Source organism: Taudactylus pleione, unplaced genomic scaffold (genome assembly GCF_031769625.1).
Source record: "Taudactylus pleione unplaced genomic scaffold, aTauple2 ptg000387l, whole genome shotgun sequence".
NCBI lineage: Eukaryota > Metazoa > Chordata > Amphibia > Anura > Myobatrachidae > Taudactylus > Taudactylus pleione.
In genome coordinates this window covers 2855988-2879135 of record NW_028284788.1, presented here as the reverse complement: position 1 = coordinate 2879135, position 23148 = coordinate 2855988, and the positions used below count along the sequence as shown (strand labels likewise).

At 45.7% G+C, this 23148-nt stretch overlaps 1 protein-coding gene across 2 annotated transcripts in view; it reads left to right on the top strand.

Moving 5' to 3' along the window:
- The window catches only part of CACNA1S (calcium voltage-gated channel subunit alpha1 S), a 397379-nt gene that overhangs the window by 357928 nt on the left and 16303 nt on the right, over positions 1-23148 (top strand). For both annotated transcript variants that reach the window (XM_088445772.1, XM_088445773.1), the window contains 7 exons: positions 7359-7518; positions 7831-7958; positions 12840-12936; positions 18487-18589; positions 19808-19909; positions 20037-20164; positions 20615-20746. In XM_088445772.1, coding sequence (XP_088301898.1) covers positions 7359-7518; positions 7831-7958; positions 12840-12936; positions 18487-18589; positions 19808-19909; positions 20037-20164; positions 20615-20746 — 850 coding nt within the window. The remainder of the gene's footprint in view (positions 1-7358; positions 7519-7830; positions 7959-12839; positions 12937-18486; positions 18590-19807; positions 19910-20036; positions 20165-20614; positions 20747-23148) is intronic.

Here is a 23148-nt window from a genome sequence, read left to right as displayed (position 1 = left end):
GTTCAATCGTATTTTAAACGCTGTATATTATATATGCACCATCTAGTCTATAGTCAATTACAAACTCAAATCTGAATTGCCAGAACATTATATAATCAACATTTGTAGTGCTGATAAATACATTATATAAGTACTGATAAGATTTCCCACAGCCATTTAAAAACATAGGGCTGGATTCAATTAGACGCAAAAAGCTGTGATCGGCGAAAAAGTTTCGCCTGTCCGCGACCAATTTTCATATTCAATTCCAGGGAGTTTTCTGAATCGCATCATCCTGACCCTGCCCCCTGCTTTACAATGCCGACAACCTCAGCATTGTGAAGCGGGGGCAGGGCCAAAATTATGTGATTTATTGGCCACGCCCCCTTGCAGGGTAGTATCCCTGGTCACGCCCCCTCTATCGCTTCACTCCTTCCTACTTGTCCGACCTGGCTGCCCCCTCCCGATTTAAGCTTGCAGCCACCTTCAATGGACCCCATTTTACTGCAAGTCCCGACTCTATTGCTCAGAATTATAACATAGAAATAGCTATAACATTATTGCTATGCTATCTGGGTCAAAGGACCTCATTCAGAGCCGCTCGCTATTTGCGGTCGTTCGTTTAAAAAAAAGGGGTGGCTATTCAAATGAACCGTTCGCACTTTGCGGTCTGTTCACACCTCTAAGTCTGAACGAGCGAGCAAAACTTGCGGTCGAAATTTTGAAAAATACGCCCCCTGGCCGCTCGCATCATACGTCATGTCCGCTATTTATTAGATTAATCGAGTACATCGAACAGCGTATGAACTGCTCGCTATTCTTGTGGTTGGTTTTTTCAACCGCTATTTTGCGAGTAGTTCTGACTAAAAAAAAACCAAGTGACGTGGTCGCTGACGCTGCTGTATTAATTATGCACACCCATAAAACGCCCATTTTGACCTTTAAGCACGCCTGCGTTCTGAATTCCACTCCCCGTTTTCAAGCACCTTCCCCTGTTACCACCCACATACGCCTCCTCCTGTCACTCAAAATAGCAGACATTCGCTATTTTGCGAACAAACGATTTTCGGCCGCATTGACTGGTTCGCGCATGCGTATTACAATCCGTACGCATGCGCAGTTGTGCGAACATCCTCAGTGCGAACAAGCGGCCGCTTACGAGCGGCTCTGAATCAGGCCCAAAGCTCACAGCAACTACAAGTCCCAACTTTATTGCTCAGAATTCTAATATATATATACATTTCAGCCTCTGACACTTGCAGATGGCTTAATGGTATATTTCACAATTTCTTTCCTCAAGGAATAAATAAACTGAAGTATTATATTTAAAATACAAAATATAATGGTGTATTCAGTGTTTCAGTATTTCGACATACTTTTGTCAAGGATAACAAACAAAGAAATATGACTTACCATCTTAAGTACACCATCATCAGTAAGTGCAACTGGGGCTTCTGAGCAGGATATGGAAGTCGTCATAGCAATCAACTAAAACACTCACCATGCAGTGCACGCTGCAAAGATAATGTAAATAAATGAATACTTAGATCCTATGCAGTAGAACCTCTGGATAGGATGTAAAGCTAATAAAGCAATGACACCATGAATTACATTACACAATAAACCTTACTTTACAAAGTGCAGTATGTTACGTTATATGTACTGTAAGCAAATAAGTTGAAAGTCTAGAAAGAGAAAAAAATATAATACAGAATAGTTACTGTTAAGGCAGCTAGATACATTATGGCTAAAAAGACAATTAAAGAAAATCCCAGTGCTTCATTTTGTCCTCTTGGAGCTAGTTTGTACAAACATTGAATCAAGGGCTATAACTAGGAGTGTACGATCGGTGCTGCCATACAGAGCGCTGGTGTCCCCATGGCCCTTATGGCTAGTAAGGTGCCTGGACCGGCACCCTGCAGCCATGATAACTTCAGCGCCAGAGTGTCCTTTAGATGCTCCTGGCAGGTACCCTGCAGTCTGCACCACTAATTACTTGTGCTGCAGCCCCTGCCCTCTCCGCCCGACATAATGGCATCATGTGCCCGGCGTCATGATGTGACGCACTAAGGGAACTGGCCGAAACAGGGAGCTATTTAGCCTGGTTCCGGTGCTGGTTGAATCCATCTGGATCTCAATCCAATACAGAGCCAGCTATTTAGAACTGCATCAGATTCACTCCTCATCTGTCTCCATATATCTGTCCATTTGTCCACTTCGATCTGTCAATGCCTTTTTTATTAGTACTCATCTGCTACCACCTCCCATTCCTGCCTGCAGGGACTACAGTATATAACTTTTACTGGACTATATAACTTTACCTTGGTATATTCTTATTTATTTATATATCCCTTTCTTGCTTTACTGTTTGGGAGAACACATATGTAATTAACATTTATAAAAGGAAAGAATTCTATATTTGTGTTGATTGCCTATCAATACTTTACAATTTATACAATACACCCTTATTGCCATTAAACAAAACAACAATGAATATTCAATGAAATATAAAGTGAAAACTCTCCAGCAACAATAAAACAAGCAAATATACCATCTCACTTGGCAGTTACAGTACTAGAATTTCACACAATAAGGGGTACATTTACTAAGATTTGTGTCTGCTCGAGATTGCCCGAGTAGAAACTCGATTTGCATCGCTGAAACTCGGGTGCTTTTTTGCCTGATGAAACTCTTAAATTTACCAAGAATCGTGATTTGCTGAAATCGTGTTTTCCGATGGTGTATGTGAGTAAGCAGTCTGCATCAAAGCCGTAGAGCCGTAACTAGATATTAACATAGTCTAAACAGGGACAGTGCACGCCGCAGGCATGTGTCCCAAAAAAGGCTGTAGTCTTGTAGGGAAAGGTTGTGGCCACACTATAGTACCCCAATTCACATTTAGAGACACAGTAGTGCCCCTTATTCACATTACACTACATAGTAGAGACACTGGTATAGACATAGTAGAGACACTGGTATGGGTGGTCCATGAAATGGTGGGCGACACTGGGCTCGATGGGAGGAGACTTTGTGAATGGGGGCATTGGGCAGGATGGCAAGGGGGCAATGAGAAGGTGTAGGATCACTGTGACTGGACTTTTGCATAGTACCTGTGCCAAATAGAATTGCACATAGTAGATGTGCTGTGGTTTTGGAAGTGTAGAGAGAGAGTAGAGCAATGAGCTGCAGCACAAAAGATGTAATTTGTGGAATTGGTCGGTATTCACTATTCATGTAGAAGATCTCATTTTCCGGTGGATGCCTTTTTGTGTAGGACCATCATACACCAGAGGTTCAACCAAACCTGAGCCCCATGTCCATTCCAGCCTCCTGCTCCGTGTCCAATTCATCCCCGTGTCTTTCAAGTTATATGCCCAATGTCGCCTCCAGCTCCCTTTGTCGTCTCCAGCCTCCTGCCCCATGTCCCTTCCAGCTCCCTGTGTCATCTCCAGCCTTCTACTCCATGTCCCTTCCAGCTCCTTGTGTCATCTCCAGCCTCCTGCCTCATGTCCCTTCCAGCTCCCAGTGTAATCTCCTGCCCCATGTCATCTCCAGCCTCCTGCCCCATGTCCCTTTAGCTCCCTGTGTCATCACCAGCCTCATGCTCTCTGTATCATGTCCTGCCCCATGACCCCCACAGCCTCCTACTCCATGTTGCCTCCAGCCACCTGCTCCGTTTCAACCCCAGCTCACTGTGTCATTCCAGCCTCCTACTCCCTGTGTCACGTCCTGCCCTATGTCATTCGAGCTTCCTTTCCCACTGACTTTCCTTCCTCTGCTACCTGTCTTTCAAGTATCCTGCCCCCTCTGTATTTCTAACCTTGCCCCCCACTGTCTTTCCTGCCCCTGCCATCTGTCTTTCGAGCCACTGACCCTTTTTTCAAGCCTCCTGCCCTCTGTAATTCTAGCTATGCCCCCCATCTTTACAGCCTCCTGCCCCCCTGTATTTCCAGCCTCTTGCCCCCAACTGTCTTTCCTGCCTCCACCACCTATTTTCAAGCCTCCTGTACCCATCTTTCAAGCCTCCTGCTCCCCTCTGTATTTCAAGCCTCCTGCCCCCCCTCTGTAATTCTAGCCTATGCCCTCCCTCTTTCCAGCCTCCTGCCAATGTTGCCTCCAGCTCCCTGTGTCATCTCCAGCCTCCTGCCCCATGTCCATTCCAGCTCCCTGTGTCATCTCCAGCCTCCTGCCCCATGTCCCTTCCAGCTCCTTGTGTCATCTCCAGCTTCCTGCCTCATGTCCCTTCCAGCTCCCAGTATCATCTCCTGCCCCTTGTCCCTTCCAGCTCCCTTTGTCACCTCGAGCCTCCTGCCCCATGTCTCTTGCTCTCTGTATCATGACCTGCCCCATGACCCCCCAGCCTCCTACTCCATGTTGCCTCCAGCCACCTGCTCCCTGTTTCACCTTCAGCTCACTGTGTCATTCCAGCCTCCTACTCCCTGTCACCTCCTTCCCCATGTAATTCGAGCTTCCTTTTCCACTGTCTTTCTTTCCTCTGCTACCTGTCTTTCAAGTCTCCTGCCCCCTCTGTATTTCCAACCTTGCCCCCCACTGTCTTTCCTGCCCCTGCCATCTGTCTTTCAAGCCGCTGACCCGTTTTTCAAGCCTCCTGTCCCCCCCTCTGTAATTCTAGCCTATGACCCCCATCTTTCCAACCTCCTGCCCCCCCTGTATTTCCAGCTCCCTTGCCCCCCACTGTCTATCCTGCCTCCACCACCTGTTTTCAAGCCTCCTGTACCTGTCTTTCCAGCCTCCTGCTCCCATCTGTATTTCAAGCCTCCTGCCCCCTCTCTGTATTTCAAGCCTCCTGCCCCCTCTCTGTATTTCAAGCCCCCTAACCCCACCTCCCCTCTGTATTTTCAGCCTCTGCCCGCTGTCTTACTAGCTTCCTTTTTCATGTACTGCAGCCTACATGGTCCTCTATGTGTGGCATGATGTCACGAGGTCAACATCACGCTATGGCTCCCGGCAGTCCTGGAGATAGGAATAGCTGTCACGCTTCCGAGCACCATGCTCGGCAACGTAGGGCACGTAGGACTGGATGGGAGAGACGTCATGCCATCTCTCCCAGTCCCTGAAGACTACAGGAGATAACCTGGGGAGGGGGCGGAGCACATGGGACAGACAGATGCAGCACTGCCCGCTGTAAAGTGTAGCAGCGGTGCGACCGGCAGCAGAGGAGCCAGGCACACCACTACTAGTACTATTATACATGTAGCAGGCAGTAGAATACTAGTGGGCGTGATTGGGGGTTGAGGCGGCTGGTTCCACCCGCAGTGCATGAGCGCTCTGTGCAGGTGCACCGGCCGCACCACCCTAGTTACGGCCCTGGTCTGCACATGTCAGTGAGAAATGTGCAGGCTGCTTGTGTGTTTAAAAATAAATAAATGGTTAATGTTAAAAAAAAAAAATGATGTAAGGTTCCCCCCAAAAAAGCATAATCAGCCCCGTGCTCCTGATACAGTCCTGGTTTTAAATACGGTGGAAAAAACGAGTAGGGTTCCCCTGACTTTTCGGAACCAGCACTGAGCTCCCAGAGCCAGTCTTGGTTTTACAAATAGGGGGAAAAAATGTGTGGAGTTCCCCTTATTTTTAAAACCAGCTCCGGACTCAAATCTAGCCGGGATGTAATGTCACAGCCAGGGGACCCTTTCACCGGGTCTCCCAAGACAAAGCATTAACACCCCAAGCTAGTTAGCACAAGCCAGGGATCTCAGGGGAGGTGGGGACCCCCCAATAAAGGGGTCCCCCCTCTCCCGAGCACCCAGGCTTATGCTGAAGCCCGGGTCTCTTCCCTGCACCCCCGGCCATTGGGTGCAGGGGTAATAGTGTGAAGAATAGATTAATTCTATTGTTTTTTGCAGTTGAACTACAGGTGCCAGTGTGCCTGCCCTTTGGCAATTGTGGAACTACAAGTGCCAGCAGGCAGCCGGCACCCATACCCCCACTGTAAAAATAAAAGAGTAAGAAAAAGAATACACACACACCGTAGAATTTAAAAGTTTATTACACACCTAACACACTCACATATACCTTCTACCAGATGTTCAAATCCCACGTATTTATCTGTGAAAAATAATCCAATACTCACCTACCTCCTGGCTCAGGTCAGTCCCCTTGTCCAGTAGGGTCCACGAGTCTTGGCAAAACAAAAAAGGTATGTAAAAAAAAAACCTATGTACCCATACCATTTCGGACTGTAGAAATGCATGTGCTAACACATGCATCTCTACCCCGGTGAATGACAGAGTCTGCAAGGCTTCTGTCATTTTCCAGGGCCGCCAGCCAATCAGAGGCCGCGCTGTAGAGCGGCCACTCATTGGCTGTGACCCACATGCTGTTGACTGTCAGCCACGTGGATCACAGCCAAACAGCGGCTGCTAATTGCAGAACGGCATCTGATTGGCTGGCGGCCCTGGAGAATAACAGAAGCATGCCTATGTCCGTCATTCAGCGCGGTAGAGATGTATGTGTTGTTAACACATGCATGTCTATATGTCCGAAATGGATCGGGACTCATTTTTTTGTTTTGCCAAGAGCCGTGGAGATTACAGGAGAGGGGGACCGACCTGCGCCAGGAGGTAGGTGAGTTTTGGATTTTCTATTCACAGGTAAACCCGTGGGAATTCTACTTGGAGAAGGGGACGTGAACATCTGGTAGAAGGTAAGTATGTGTGAATGTGTTGGGTGTGTAATAAATGTTTAAATTGTACGGTGTGTGTACTGTGTTTTTTTTACAATTTTTTTTAAGAGTGGGGGTATGGGTGCCGTCCGCCTGCTAGCACTTGTAGTTCCACAAGTACCAAAGGGCAGGCACGGTGGCACCTGTTGTTCCACTGTAAAAAAACAATAGTATGCGCGGGAGAGGGGGAACCCCTTTATTTGGGAGAGTAACAACCTCCCCTGAGATCCCCGGCTTGTGCTAACTAACCTTTAGACAATAATTACAGACAGAAACACACACAGATCACACTGATGTGTGTATGTTTATGGCAAACTCGCAGCTCAGGGGGTAGTCTATTCAGGACTGAGTTTGCTCAAAATTACACCCGTGATTATAGTCATGATTCTTGGTAAATTTCAGAGTTGTATATGTCCATGAAAAGTACTTGCAAATTTGTCCGATAAACGAGATTAGATTTTCTGTTTGCCTTTAGTAAATTTCCGAGTTGGTAAAATGGTTAAACTCACCCGAGATTGTGATCTCGATTCTCGACCAAACATGATTCTTAGTAAATTTACCCCTAAGGGATAGCTTTAATTAAATTTAAATTTAAGTTAAAGTACAAACAACATCTCAAAGTGGTTGTTTGTTAGATGATCGGGTTTTATCGGAAATTACAAATTAAGTTACTGCTATATCTCTAAATCTTTTCCAGGTGTGCAACAGGGGAGGCCTGGCATGAAATCCTTTTAGCCTGTTCTTATGGGAAGCTGTGTGACCCAGAGTCCGATTTTTTGCCTGGTGAAGAATACACATGTGGAACAGGCTTTGCATACTTCTACTTCATCAGTTTCTATATGTTGTGTGCTTTCCTGGTACGTTTATTTAAATATATCAATCAGATTCTTAACCACTTAACTGACAATTTTGTTTCCAAAAACCGCTCCGAAATAGTCTTTTTTTTTTGTGATTGAATTAGGTCAAGCACATAATTTCAAAACTTATCCAACACAATTTTAAAAAAGTATACCATAAAAATAGAAAGTTTTATATACACACACACACACACATGCATACAGATGTAGCCACGCTCATCGATGCTGCGATGCGACCATGCCAGGCAAGTGGTTACTGTACTGCACCAACTTCAATGTGGCATAAGTACTCATGTATAATTTATTTTTCAGATCATTAATCTCTTTGTGGCTGTTATCATGGACAATTTTGACTACCTGACTCGTGATTGGTCTATTCTGGGTCCACATCATCTGGATGAATTTAAACGAATATGGGCAGAATATGACCCCGAAGCAAAGTATGCAAATACTGTCATTGTATACATGTGTTTTTCTATTTGTATATATACACGTAAACACAATGCTAATTAGAGATGTGCGGGTCCGGTTTTCTGAAACCCGAACACACTCGAATTTAAGGCTTCCGAGTAGAACCGAGTCATGGTTCGTATTCACTTTTGTGACCCGGTTCGAACCTAATCCTTGTTCGAATCTGTTGCCAGTTCGGAACTCAGATTTAAAAACAAAACTTGGTATTGGATTTGGACATAAGCTGTTTTTATTGATTTTTATCTATTTTTATTGATGTTTATCCAAAACCAAAACACTTGAGGGTGGTTTTACATAACCAAAACATGAAGATGAATCCAGATCCAAAACCAAAACACGGAGTCGGCACATATCGCTAATGATAATACATACACAGTACAATATCTTCCTGTTTATTGAAACTTTTAAGACTTTTTATTATATTATTCAATAAAATTTACACCCTATTATACAGTAGCATAATGCAGCTCAGTAACTACTGCTCAGTCAGTCCAAGCTGCTGCTATGGAGCATGGTACTGTAATGTGCATGCTCAGAAGTGTAGAGTGGGGGCCATTGGAGTGGTGAGTAGATATTTATCGCTAGGCCCCCTCTCACCCAAAATAAAAAAGGAGCTATGGGACCTGGCCACTACTACTTTGTGCTGTCAGCATCTACTCTGGTAGGAGTACAAATACTGTGTGTAAGACTTGTTTTCTCCACTCTTGTAATGTGAACAGCACAAATGTATTCAAGTATAAGGGTTATCAATTGTCAGCTCTATAGAATGAGGGGTATATTTACTAAAGTGCAGGTTTTTAGAAGTGGAGATGTTGCCCATAGCAACCAATCAAATTCTATCTATTATCTTCTAGAAGGTGCTAGATAAATGTTAAGTAGAAACTGATTGGTTGCTATGGGCAACATCTCCACTTCTAAAAACCCGCACTATAGCAAATATACCCCTGATTGTCAGGTAACATTTAAGTGCCTTAGGCAGTGACACATAAAAAAAACTACTGATTTTGTATGTGCCACAGAACTTTGAGTGGGTATTAATTTTATTTTCAAATACCTACTTGTGGCTTCTAATATCTATAATTCTTTAAAATAGTAAAGTGTAATTTATTCTCATGCATTTATTTTGGGCCAGAAATGTATGCAGCTCTGTACAGAGAATATATGTAATTTATTGTCAGTCCCTTCCCCATTAGAGCTTGCAATCTAAATTCACTAACATACAAAACATCAAAAAACACTAAAATGTATAATTTGTCAAAATGTTTTTGCCAACATTTACTACTTATATTTGTTTGGTAACATAGCACACCCTTTTGTGAAATATGTGGATATTAGAAGTCACCTCAGCCTGTGGCCTATTGTTTTTACATTGGAAAGGAACACCTCCGTGACATCTAATATCCTTATTTCTTCTTCAGGGTCCATATGGCTCCACAGGGAGACAAAGGGGTGTAGGTGGTACTCGGAGGACCCGGACACCAACAGCAAAGCTATTTTCAATCACAGGATGCCCCGGTCCTTCCCCCTAGGCCTATACCCCGCCAACAGCCTGAAGGCAGGAGCTGGATCACCATTAGAACAGTGGGGCTGCTATAAGCAGCCCAAGCTTTATTTTTATGACTTATTTTTATTTAATTTTTTTTCATAATAGAGCAAACAACACTAGACAGTCCTCTGGATGTCTGCACTGCTACTCCATCACCCCTCTGCGACGCCACGACTCCAGCCCTCGGCTAGGTGCTCTCGGCGGGGCTCCAGGGGGACCTAGCTAGCAGGGCACCTTTGACCTCAGACTGGAGCTGGGACTCAAGGGGACAGGTAAGGTGGGGACCCGCGTCTATTGCCAGTCTTACCTCCTGTCTCAGGAGACAGATTACTCCACAGTCGCTGAGTGTCAATTCAACCATAGTGTCCACCTTCGACATGGTGGAGTTCGCTCAGTTTCACTCCAGGCCCCTACAACACCTGATCCTCTCCAGGTGGAACGGGCTGCCTCATCTGCTCATATCCCAGATGATTAGTCTCTCTCCAGATTTTCGCCTGTCCCTATCCTGGTGGCTACAGACGTCCCACCTAAACAATGGTCGCCCATTTTGGATCCCGAACTGGGCACTCCTCACCATGGACACAAGTCTCCATGGGTGGGGTGCAGTGACCAGCCCGCACTCCTTACAAGGAATCTGGACTTCAGCCAAGGCAATCTTACCAATCAACGTCCTGGATCTCCGAGCCATTTATAAAGCCCTCACTCCGGCTCAGGATATTCTTCAGGGCAAGCCAGTACAAGTACAGTCCGACAAACGCCACGGCAATGGCCTACCTCAATCACCAAGGAGGCACTCGAAGTCGGTCAGCAATGGCAAAAGTGTCCCGCATTCTCACATGGGCTGAACGCCATCTCCGCAGCGTTCATCCTGAGGGATTCTCAATTAGGAGGCGGGATTCTCAAATAGGAGGTGGAATTCCTCAGCCGTCACGACGTGCATGCAGGGGAGTGATCTCTCAATCCAGAAGTCTTTCAGCTCCTGGAGGACAAATGGGGTCTACCGGATGTGGACCTCATGGCTACACGACACAACCACAAGCTTCCAGTGTACAGGGCCAGAACGAGGGACCCCAATGCAGCCTTCGTGGACACATTATTGGTGAAGTGGACCTTCCATTTGGCATACCTCTCTCCTCCAGCCTCCCTTCTGCCTCAAGTTCTTCATAAGCTCAAGCAAGAAGGGGGCACAGTCCTGTTGGTAGCTCTGGCTTGGCCCAGGTGCCATTGGTACTCCGATCTTCAAAGTCTCCCCATAGACGTTCCTCTCCAACTTCCTCTACGACCAGACCTGTTGTCTCAGGGTCCCTGTGTACATCTGGGCCTGGCATGTCTGGCTTTAACAGTTTGGCTCTTGGAACATCCTTCCTAAGGTCTAAAGGGTTTCCTAGCTCTGTGATCCAGACCATGCTCAGGGCGCGTAAACAGGCCTCTGCCAGGATTTATCACCAGGTGTGGCATACATATTTCCAGTGGTGTGCTACTAGAAGCTATGACCCTCAGGTTTTTAGGGTCAAGCTGGATTGGATCTCGGACTCCACCTAGCCTCTCTGAAAGTGCATGTCTCTGCTCTGTCCATCCAGTTCCAGTGCAGAATTTCTCCTCTACCGGATGTTCACACCTTCCTGCAAGGTGTTCTATGAATACAACCTCCCTTTGTTCCTCCTGTGGCTCTGTGGGATTTGTCAGTGGTTCTCCACACACTTCAGAAACCTCCATTCGAACCATTGGATTCAGTAGATGTCAAAAGGCTCACTGCGAAGACTCTGTTTCTTCTGGCTATAGCATCTGCCTGTAGGGTATCGGATTTAGGGGCGCTTTCCTGTCACTCCCCATTTCTAATCTTTCATCCGGAAAGGGTTGTTCTTCGAACGTGCCCTGGCTTCCTTCCCAAGGTGGTCTCTCGTTTCCACCTCAATGAGGAAATTGTGGTTTTGGCCTTTTAATCACCAGACCTCTCGACAGGTGAGGTCTCTTTGGATATTGTCCATGCTCTGAGGATCTACGTGGACCGTACTAGTGCCATCAGGAAATCGGACTCCCTCTTTGTCCTATATGGATTCCACAAGAAGGGATGGCCAGCTAACAAACAGACTCTGGACAAATGGCTTTGCATGACTATCTCACAGGCTTACACGTAGACTGGCCGTTGAGTGCCAGCTACAGTATCTGCTTATTCTACTCGCTCTGTGGGTCCCTCGTGGGTAGCTCACCATGGTGTGGCTGCTGAACAACTATGCAAGGTGGCCACGTGGTCTTCTGTCCAAACCTTTCTTAGGTTCTATGCCTTTTATACATTTGCCTCTCAGGAAGCTTCCATCGTGCACCGGGTTCTCCGCTCAGCTCAGGAGCATCCCCGCCCTTGAACAACTGCTTTGGACATCCCCATTTTCTCCATGTAGAGCTCTATGGACCCTGAAGAAGAAAAGGAGAGTTATGGTAAAACTTAACCTTGTTAACTCTCTGCCTTTGAAGTCCATAGGGTCCAAAGGGCACCCGACCTGACGCACTTGTCTTATATGGGTTTCTTCTCTTGGTCTCTTGTTTCCTTCTCTGTGTGATAGTGTGATTTTTCAATGTACCAGTCTTCATTCTCTCGTATTCTGCATCTGCCTTGGGCTTGTTAACAAAACTGAGTTGCGTTCAGGCTGTGGGCGGGGTATAGGGGGAAGGACAGGAGCATCCTGGGATTGAAAAAAGCTTTGCTGTGCCGTCCTCCAAGTACCACCTACACCCCATTGTCTCCCTTTGGAACCTATGGACTTCCAAGAAAGAGAGTTAACAAGGGTAAGTTTTACCATAACTCTCTTTATTTCACACTATGGGTGCATTATTCCTTATATTTCAAAGAAATTTCTACATGTACATACTCTCATGTGGTGGAACTCTCCAAAATTTGAGAGTCTCTGGGACAGCGGGCAGGCAAGTATGATTCATGGAATTCTTTTATATTATATACAGTGTTGTATGTGCACTAATTTTGATGATAAAGAAGGAAATGCAGTTACCATGACCAGAAATAAAAAAAAAATAATTACTTATGATTATGTCATATACACACATATTCACATACACTCATACTTTGCTAACAGTCGCTATATGGAGCACACTTACACAATTAATGGGGTTTGTCATTTTTAAATATTGTTTATTGTATTTAATTGTGGACTGAATTACAGAAAAATAAACATTCAGGGTGTCTCAAGGTCAGGTGTATAAGGTATTACCATTACATACAGTATTTATAGCAAGCAGGGATTCTATTAAATTTTAAAGAGCTGATTTGATTTTCTGCTCCTTCACGCAGGGGACGAATCAAACATTTAGATGTTGTTACTCTTCTGAGAAGAATTCAGCCCCCACTAGGTTTTGGAAAGTTTTGCCCCCACCGGGTGGCATGTAAGGTACGGGAAATGACCTGGAAAGAAGATGGAATTTGTAGTGCTTCAATGAGCTAAATGATTAATTAAGAAATTTATTCCTTTGTAAAGGCTGCTTTCAGTATACTGTACGGGCAAACAGGAATAGGGTGCGAGTTCTAAAAAGGTGTGAGTTTAGCGCAAAAGTTGCAAACTCACTCATGTAATAGCCTGCGAGAATATGCAAACTTGCATGTAATTCGCATTCCCACTACTCGCATATTCCAAACTCGCAACCAGATGTTTTCCCATTTAAAACATACAACTCGCACAATGTAATAGGGTGCGAGTTGTAAACTTGCACAAAACTTGTAACGAAAAAATTGCAAAATAATAGACCTGCTTCACGCTAGCGAGTTAAGCATGAGCAGCAGCATGTGTAGCAGAAGCCTACACAGATCAGTGAGATCAGTGTAGGCTTCTATTTGTAAAAAGGAATTAAAGTGTTAAAAAAAAAAAATTATGAGAGGTCTCCCTCCCCCCTAAAAGCACAACCAGCACGGCACAATGAGGCCCTGAACCAAGGGGTGGGTGAGTATGTTTTTTTTTTACGGACACAATCGTGGATTCTACTGGACAACGGGGTAGACCAGCGCAAGGTGCAAGTAAGTATGCAGTGTAAGTGTGGGTGAGTGTGATTGAGTGAGTGATTCACAACTTATGTTGTGTATGTCTTGTGATTATTTTAATATTTATTTTGCCGGGGGACCCATATGCGAGGGAGGCTTGCTGGGACCTGTAGTCCTCCTGTAAAAGACAGTATTAGTTTATTTCTATTTTTTTACACAATCAACCTTGGCCAGTGGATGAGGGGGTTCCCTTACGTATTTTTTCCTCAATATTTTCACTACCGGGACCAGCTGACACAGCCCGGTTGTGCTTTTGTGGGCAACCTCTTGTAATTTTTTTTTTTTTCTCCTTCATCCACCAGGGGACACTGGAGATCAAGACACTGGGTATAGATGGGTGGATTAGTGGAGCTGGCACTTTAAATGTGTAAGTGTGAGTGACTCCTCCCCCTCTATCACTCAGGAGCCCCAGTCTAAGAATTGTGCCTGAGGGTCACTTGGGGCTGAGTTCAGCTCATTTAGTTTATTTTATTTTTCTTTTCAATAATTTTATTTTATAAAATGTTATTTTGCCACAACATTGAGGACAGGCTGACAGTGAGCTGCATCTGTCAGCCTGCTACATTGCATCAGGAGGGACCCGCCGCCGTTATTCTAGAGTGGGTGTCCGGGTCTGAGGCACCCTGACATTCGCTCAGGGTGGTATACGTCACAGCTTACTATGGATGCTGCATCCTTGTTTCCGCATGCCTAGCCGCAGACCTGATCGCTGACAGCGGTAAGTATGAATCTCTTCCCCCGACTAGCGAGAGATTGAGATAGCTCTGCGGCTCCTCCTCCCCTCCCCCCTCCATCCATCCCCCCTGCAACGCTGTGAGGTTCCCATAGGAGTGAGGGACTGTTTAATGCTCCCTCATTATGCAGCCATCATTATGCTGCTTGTCTCTGAGTCCCCGGAGAGCAGGGACCTCCCATCTCCCAATGTGCTGCTGCTCACTGCCTGTGCTAGCTGGCCCAAGCACAGGCAGACATGGCAACAGACTGGAGGCAGCAGCATGTACGGTAATCTACTCAGGGAGACGTTACATAAATACAGAAATCCATTTACTATTATGCATTTAATGCTTCTGTGTTTTACAATATGCCCGGCACCAGTGCGAAGAAAAGGGGGCGGAGCTACCGCGCTACTTCACGCGGGTTCCCCAGTCCAGCGCTGCACTGTTAATGGCCCCTACAAGCATAGCACTGCTGGTCAGTGGTCATTCTAATGGTGCGTAAACACGGTACGACCTTGCAGGACGATATGAACGATAACGTTTCTCCCCTTCCAATGGACGATGCGCGGGCGACCATCACTTGCGCATGCAGTCCAACCTCATCGTTATCGACCAGGTGCCTGGTTACTATAGGGATAGTCGTTTGGGGATTGGTGCTGTGCTGGACAGGGCCAGCTCTAGGGGTGTTCGACCAGTGCGGTCGAACAGGGGCACCACCCATCCCCAACATCCTGATTTCAGAGGGACAGTACTGTGGCCCGCAGGTGGTGAAATTGGGAGGTTGGGGACCCCCACCGCCGCAGCTGTGTGGTAGTGCCGGACCCCGGAGTCTGAATGGATGCCGTATGGTAATTAGGCCACACCCCTAATTTTGGGTGAGGGCACAGTTTGAAAAGCTGGCACAGGGTGTTCCAAACCCTGGAGCCGGCCCTGGTGCTGGATGATCAATATCGATCATCCAGCACATGCAGGACTATCAGACAACGATATCTTTATCGTTGTATAATCGCACCGTGTGTACGCAGCTTTACACTGACTTGGACTCAAACTCTGTCAGCAACGCTGCTGTTTGAAAATGGGACAGGGGCGGGCTTAGTGGCTCTGAGCCCCCTCAGCCCTGCTCAAAGCCAGGGGGGGCGCGATCAGTGTGATCGCTCCCCCCCCACAGGCATAGGAGACTGCTGTGTGCTGGGCTGCTGTGAGGGAGCCGGGGGGGCGGCGCCGGGCCCCTCAGGAAGCCCGGGCCTGGGTAATCTGTACCCACTCCCCCCCTCTCGGCGCCCCTGCATTTCATGGTCTTCAGGCAGAGTCATCTGGTGCCTTGGTCCTGCTCCAGGACTCAGGACCCGAATTGACCGGGGGGAGGTTCCAGCCATGGCACTCAGATCCCGATGACCATTATAATGTTTAAATAAGAAATGATTCTTCCCCTTAGTGGGACATGCGCTAATTTAGCAGTAACAGCATAGTGCAATGCTGTCCTGGCCTTAGTAAAGGCATGCTATATTGCTACTTGATGGGCGGTGGGCTCAGACAGCCTCCCCACCCCGAGTACACAGTTGTAGCAGTCTGCCTACTTAATTAGGCAGCTGCAGTTTCTTTTATAGAAGCTCTGATGTATATAGCACTGTAATAGCAATTAGCTGTGTAAATATTGTCAGCCCTAGTGAGGTTATGTTATAATATAAATCTAACACTTGGCTACCTCAGGATTGCTGCGAGTGTTTGGCCTACGGCCACACCATGCCACCATTATGGCTTCATTACTCACTATGAGGGTAGCAGCAGCGCTACACTAATATGATATGCAGATTGTTGAGTAACCTATCACTATACCTTTATTCTCTGTGTCAATATAAGCCTGTATAATCTACAGAATTGTAAGCAGCATTGAGCTGGGGCTAACGCAGCATGTTTTTATTGCATATTTGGGGATGCTCTAGTACCACCTCTATATAAGTGATTGCTTCTCTGCATTTGGTAAGGACAATTAATATGGTCCCCAGTTCGGAAATGGGCCGAACAACAATCTGATATAACATAGTTATATGCCTTGGCTCTCATGCTCTAAATGTTTAATGTTTGTTCTGGACAATCACTTCCAGGGTCGATCGTCGACTCACGAGTCGACGCTACCGATCAATGTGCTGAAACTCCATGCGATCCTCACTCTCTTCTGGAAGCTACCTCCCTTCTAGTAGGTCGGCCTGTTTGAATCCCGTCAGACTACGCCACTGCCGTCAAGTACATCATCCTTCAAGGAAGGACGCGCAGCCAAAGGGCCTTACGCGAAGTGAGTCGCATTCTACGGTGGACGGAGCTCTATGTTTTGGCGATCTCAAGAAAGTTCCTCCAAGAGTGGAAAACTGGGAGGCCGACTTTCTCAGCCATTAGGACCTTCATCCTGGAGAATGGGACCTTCAGCCAGCTTTTTTTCTCAACAGCTAGTCAGTAGGTGGGACAGGCCCGGGTAACAGGGGACATGGCCTAATCGCGGGAGGCGTGCCACGTCCCCTTCACGAAAAAAAAAAATCTTTGCTGCACGCTGGGGAGGGAGTGGGGCGGTGCTCTGAGCCCTCTCAGCCCTGCTCAAAGCCAGGGGGGGCACGGTCGCTCCCCCCCACAGGCATAGGAGACTGCTGTGGCTGCTGCTCAGCAGCCACAAGCAGTTTCCCACTGCAGCTCAGCACACGCTGTGTGCTGGGCTGCTGTGAGGGAGGGGGGGGTGGCGGCGGACCTGGGCCCCCGCCAGGCCCCTCAGGAAGCCCGGGCTGGGTAATCTGTACCCGCTCCCCCCCCTCTCGGCGCCCCTGCATTTCATGGCCTTCAGGCAGAGTCATCCGGTGCCTTGGTCCAGTAGGCTCTCTGACAGTGTTTGGAGGTACGATCTCGTGTACCTCTTCCCCATGTATTCCTTTTCTTCCGCTAGTCCTCTTTCCTCCGCTAGTGCTCAAGCATGTCCTGTGAGAAGTGGTCATAATTTTCCTGGTGGCTCTGAACTAGCCGTCGGGCCTGGTTATCAAATCTCCACCTGCTCCTCATCTAGGATCCCGGGGCTACTGCCGTTTCAGCCGGACCTCCAGCTTCTAGGTCAGTTCGTATTCCCTGACTTACTGTGCCTGCATTTCATGGCGTGGCTGTTGAGGCCGCTATTTTAGACGTAGCGAGGTTCTGGGCTCTGTGGTTTCCACCATGTTCAGGGTTTGCACTTCGGTTACGTCTGCTCTTTATCATCGCATCTGGTGTTCTAACGTGATCTGGTGTGAAAAGGGTGGACCCCACCTCTGTTTTCCGCATCTCCCTACCTTATTCTACGGGACCTGGATGCTGGGTTACGCCTTGGTTCTCTCAAGAGTTCAGATCTTGACATTGTCATTTGTTTTGTAGCTTTGCGGAAGTCGAATTCCTTGTTTGTCCTTTATAGGACAAAACGTGCTTGGCCTGCTTTTCTGCAGCTATTGCCACATGGATCCATGTGGCTATCCGACAGGTGTATGTTGCTAATGCCCAGGCTTTGGTAGGTTATCTATTCTGCGCTTTCCACTCTTGCGGTGGGTTCTTCTTGGGCTGCCCGTCATGGCGCCTCAGCAATGTTGCTCTTCCGGGCGTGCCTGTAGTCCAATGGTCTGCATTTTTTGTTTGTTTCCATCATTTTTTATTACCTTTCTGGCCTCAGAAACTACTTTTGGTCGCAGGGTTTTGAAGGTTACTCAGGGCTCTCCTAGAAAACTTTGGGACGTCCCCAGTTTCTTGATCTCTAGTGTCCCCTGGTGGATGAAGGAGAAAATAGGATTTTGGTACTTCCCAGTAAAATCCCTTTCTCCGATTCCACAGGGGATACTGGACACCCTCCCAGCACTGCTTTACCTGCCATTGTGTTCTGTTTTTTTATACATGTTGAATCCATTCTCTTGTTATGTATGTTTCTATTCTGATATATATATATATATATATATATATATATATATATATATATAGTCAAAATTACATTTCATTGCTAAAAATAAATAAGGACCAAGAAAGGAAATCAATTCATGTATAAATAATGTATATTTGAACTAGCAGTACTGCTTTATATAGTTTTACCATAATATACTGTACCTGTAGGGCCTGGTTCTACTGTAGGTACAGTATATCAAAAATAGTGTACATGTATTAAATCTACCATTTCTCTTATGCTTCTTTCATAGAGGTTGGTCAGTATGAATATGCCGCTGAATAGTGATGGTACTGTCACATTCAACGCTACTTTATTTTCGCTCGTAAGGACAGCTTTGAAGATAAAAACTGAAGGTGAGATAATACGTTTCTTATTTCAGTACAAAACTCTTATTTTAATATTATATGATTGTCTAATATCCTGCCTATTCCACTTACTAAAACAGTACCATTTTGCATTATTCTTTTAAAGCACCCAAGCTTGAGCAAGCCAAAGCAGGCAGAGTTGTGGGGGGAGATTGTAGCTAGGGCAGGTTACTGTGCAGCCTATAGCTTTCTATTGGTTTGCGTTTCACTCTCACCCAGACTGTGCCTACAGCATTAGCTTTTGCTGAACCCATTTATAAAGCATCAAAAGACCCATATGGCCACATCTACTTAGGCTGATGCACATGGCTACAAGTGCAAATGATTGGGGCAAGAAGTCTCAGCAAGAGGACTCAAGTTCCCTCTTAAGAAACTTGAATGCAAGTTTAGTTTAATTTTGGAAACAACAACAAGTGGACACAACTGAGAATCAAAACCTCAACTATGGGCCTGATTCAGACCCGCTCGCAAGCGCTATGCGCTCGCAAGTGGTTCGATGGCCGGGCAGTTCGCACGCGCGGCTTGCGCACTGCGCGTGTGCAAGTCCCGTAACGAGTGAGAAATTCGCTCGCTAAAAACGGGGCGGCTGTCGATGTTGATCGCCCCGTTTTGTAGGCGGGGAGGGGAGGTGGCTACACAAACTGAGGCGTTCCCGAAGGAACGCCTGCCGTTTGTGGGAGGCACTACTGACATCAACAGTGATGCCAGTGGGAAGCTTCCTGCTTTATCTAGAGCAGGAAGCTCACTGGGGCTTGTAGAAATGAGACCCTACCACAAGGGTCTCGTCGCAAGCCCCATCACCTGGCCGCTCGCAAAAGCTGTGGGTGGTCACCCACAGCTATGCGAGCCGCCGGGAGGCCGAAATGAAAAAAAAAATGCCCTGATTCAAAGCGAGCGCTCTCAAAGAGCGTCCGGCTCTGAATCAGGCCCTATATTCAATGCACACAGCCAGGATAAAGAGAATATCCTGATTTGTCTATAATACATCCAAATAGAGAAACAACAGAGAAACATTTATTGTAATCGCAGGAAGGAGAAAACAGGTTACCCATAGGTAACACATTGACTCGTATTGCCTGGCAACCATTTCCCAATCCTACATCAATCAGTTGTGTCACTTTTAACAGTTCTTGTGCTATGATATAATTTCTGGCTTTTACTGCTGCATATATGTCACTCTTCAATTGCATTATGTACTTCATTTAGGTAATTTTGAACAGAGCAACGAAGAGCTGCGAATGATTATAAAGAAAATATGGAAAAGGACCAGTATGAAACTCTTGGATCAGGTGATCCCGCCAATTGGAGGCAAGTATGCTTGTTAGCTCAAAGCTTCCATATTTATAATACATATAATTCCTCATTGCTATTTTTTATCCTACATTTACAGTATTCTATCAGTCATTTTACATTAGTTTTATTTTTTGTCACAAAGATGATGAGGTTACCGTCGGTAAGTTTTATGCCATCTTCCTGATACAAGAACATTTCCGCAAGTTCAAGAAACGACAGGAAGAGTATTATGGATATCGGCCTAAAAGAAATAATAATGTGGAGATACAGGTAATTTGCAATTTTTGCTCCAGTGCTATTTGTGGAAGAGGATAAATGCCTCCTCCCAATCAAAGCCCACTTATTGTCACTACCAAGGATTGTTTCAGCACCATTTAATGTTATCTAATCATTTTTTCCTATACCACATCCAAATTCACAGTATTACTAGTATTACAATTTGCCCTGAAATTCATCATCAACTGATCACCACACAGAAATCGGAAACCGATGAAATAAAAAATAGTTTTAAGTAAGCCCCACCTCATCATTTTTTTGTACTAGGATGCCTTACTGTATTCCCATTCTTAAAAACAAATCACTTATTAAACATTGTTCTCATTTGGAAACTGAAAGATTTGAAAGATGACAATCTTTTATCAAATAAAATAGAATTTTCCTAAATAAATCTTTAACCCTATAGCTTTAAGAGGTATAATAAGCTTTTATATTCTGCTACAGGCTGGTTTGCGCACTGTGGAAGAAGAGGAAGGGGAAGGTGAACTACATCGCGCCATCTCCGGTGATCTAACCCCAGAGGAGGAATTGGAGAGAGCAATGGTGGAAGCAGCCATTGAGGATGGAATTTATCGGGTGAGAAATAGCAGGAGCAGTATTACAAATGAACTGTACAGATGGAAAGGAAGCTGATCAAGAAAAAGAATAAATCTCAAAATTTGTCCTCAGCATTTGGCTCCAGATGCATAAGCAGCTCAGTATGGAAGCAGTGATGGACATAGGACGTTAGAACACACCTGTGCAACAAGACACTTTGAGACACTTCACTACTTAGCATTACTATACCACATATTTTATACAAAACAGCCAGTAACCCCTAACCTATCCCCTTCCCCATTTAGGGCATGATTCAATTAGCCCCGTTAACTGAACGGGTGCTAATTACCGCTTACTGTATCTGGGAATTCATATCGGGTCTCCTGAGAACCGAAAAGAAATCCCCGCTAACTGTGAAGTTATCAGGTGATAACTGATAATGAACACACAGGTCTGTGCACTTTTAACGGATCCTGTGCGTTTACACCCAATAACCCGTTTTAACACACGTTTAACGTGTTTTAAAGGCTATTGGGCAGATGCGGGAGGCTAATTGATTAGCCCCAGGCATTAAGGCCTGAGGCTACCTCCTATTATTACCCGTCTTAATTTATTCCTGGTGATTGCATTGCCCCCTTAATGTTGTTTGAATTAATTATTTAAATAAATTTAAGTTACTGCAAATGGAAATGGACTGCATGGGCTTAACTTAAAGTCTCTGGGAGTGGAATGAAGGGTGTACCACCACTCCAAAACATACATAAAATCTTTACCATGCCTATGGGAACTTTCTTGTGTTTTTTTTAGAATTCAGACTCCAATTTATTTAATTGTAAAATATGAGTACTTTACCTTTAATTTTTAAGTATATCTTGAATATACAGTTATGACCAAATTTCAGACAATAGGCATTAAAGGCATTAAAGCTGCACAACTTCATAAGTAGCAGAACATTTAGAGGGGTGATCAGGAAGACTCTGTGGTCTGATTGGACTTCCCCCTCCAGCATTGTCACACATTCCCAGAAACTGTGAGATAAACCTGGTCCCCCACTAAAAACGGCTACACAGAGTATTAAATAGCATCCTGGGCAGGTGCTAATTTCACCAGTTTGACTCAGTACACTGAATTATAAATAATTCCATCTTTCATAGTAATTTCTATCCTGACAGTGCGTAACATGTTACATCTCTGTCAGCCCCTTGGAAAATAGATGAAAATATCAGAAAAAAAAGTATTATTACATTTTTAAAAAAGAGTCAAGGAACCTCCCGTACCTCATGTCTCTATCTCTCTGCTACAACAATTAAGTGATTTCAGACTGCTAACCTATTGTATCTTCTGCTTTTCCTGTTCATCTTGTCTTTCTTGCCTAACCTGTCTATGATAGAAGCTTGATAATGTAGAATGGGAATTTTACACTCACAAGTTAACATGCAGTGCCTTCAGAAGATACATAAATATTATAATTTTTATTGTTGTTATTATTACTACTAATATTATTATTTTCTACATCAGGGTCCATAGGGCTCCACAGGAGACCTTGGGGTATAGGCATGGCTGAGTCATCTGGGCACCACGCAGTTAAATTAGTTCTCCCAGGATGCACTTGGCCCTCCCCTACACCCCGGCCCCGGACCAGAGGCACGTCAGTTCGTTAGGTGCACAGCCGGAGTTGGGTCACTGGAAATGCAGCGGGGCTGTTCAGCCCCTGATGAGGATTGTTAGTTGATTTTTCAGAGCGGACAGTCCACTGAGACACCGGTACTGATCCGGGGATCTCGGCAGGGGCAGTGGGGTCTTGGCTAGCAGGGACCCCTGGACTGCGGCCTAGCTGCATGGGGACCAGGTGAGTGGCAGGCCACCGCGTGCGGTGACCCGCTGAGTGCAGTCCTTTCCCCCAGGGGTTGGGGACCCCTCGGGGATGTCGACAAGTGGAGTCAAGCCCTATAACCCTGCGCCAGTGTATGTAGCACTATATCCTCCCAGACACCTAGTCTGGGTAGTTGAGTGGTAGTGCCATTGTGCAGGTGTCTTTTCTGAATTATATGTGACTTTAAATGCTAGCGCTGTCTGTCTATTTTTCTAACTCATGCTGTCAGACTATATCTATACCTTTTATTTTTTTCTTAAGCCCTCACAATTACAAGTGTTGGCAGGGTGTTTTATATACCTCACAATTGAATATATATATATATATAAATACTTATTGTGTGGTTTGTCACATACAGTGTCCTCTTCCTTCATTTGCTACGTTGGTAAGTGAGGATGTTGTGCCCGATTCCACCACAGTCCTGCTGTCACGTATATATCATACAGTACAGGTGGTGTCAGGTTGTGATTTATACCTCTTATATGTGTGGTTTGTCTCATACAGGATGCGCAATTCTGTTCCGCTCTGCTGTCATGCAACTCATGCGCTGCAGGGTTAGGTGTGGGAG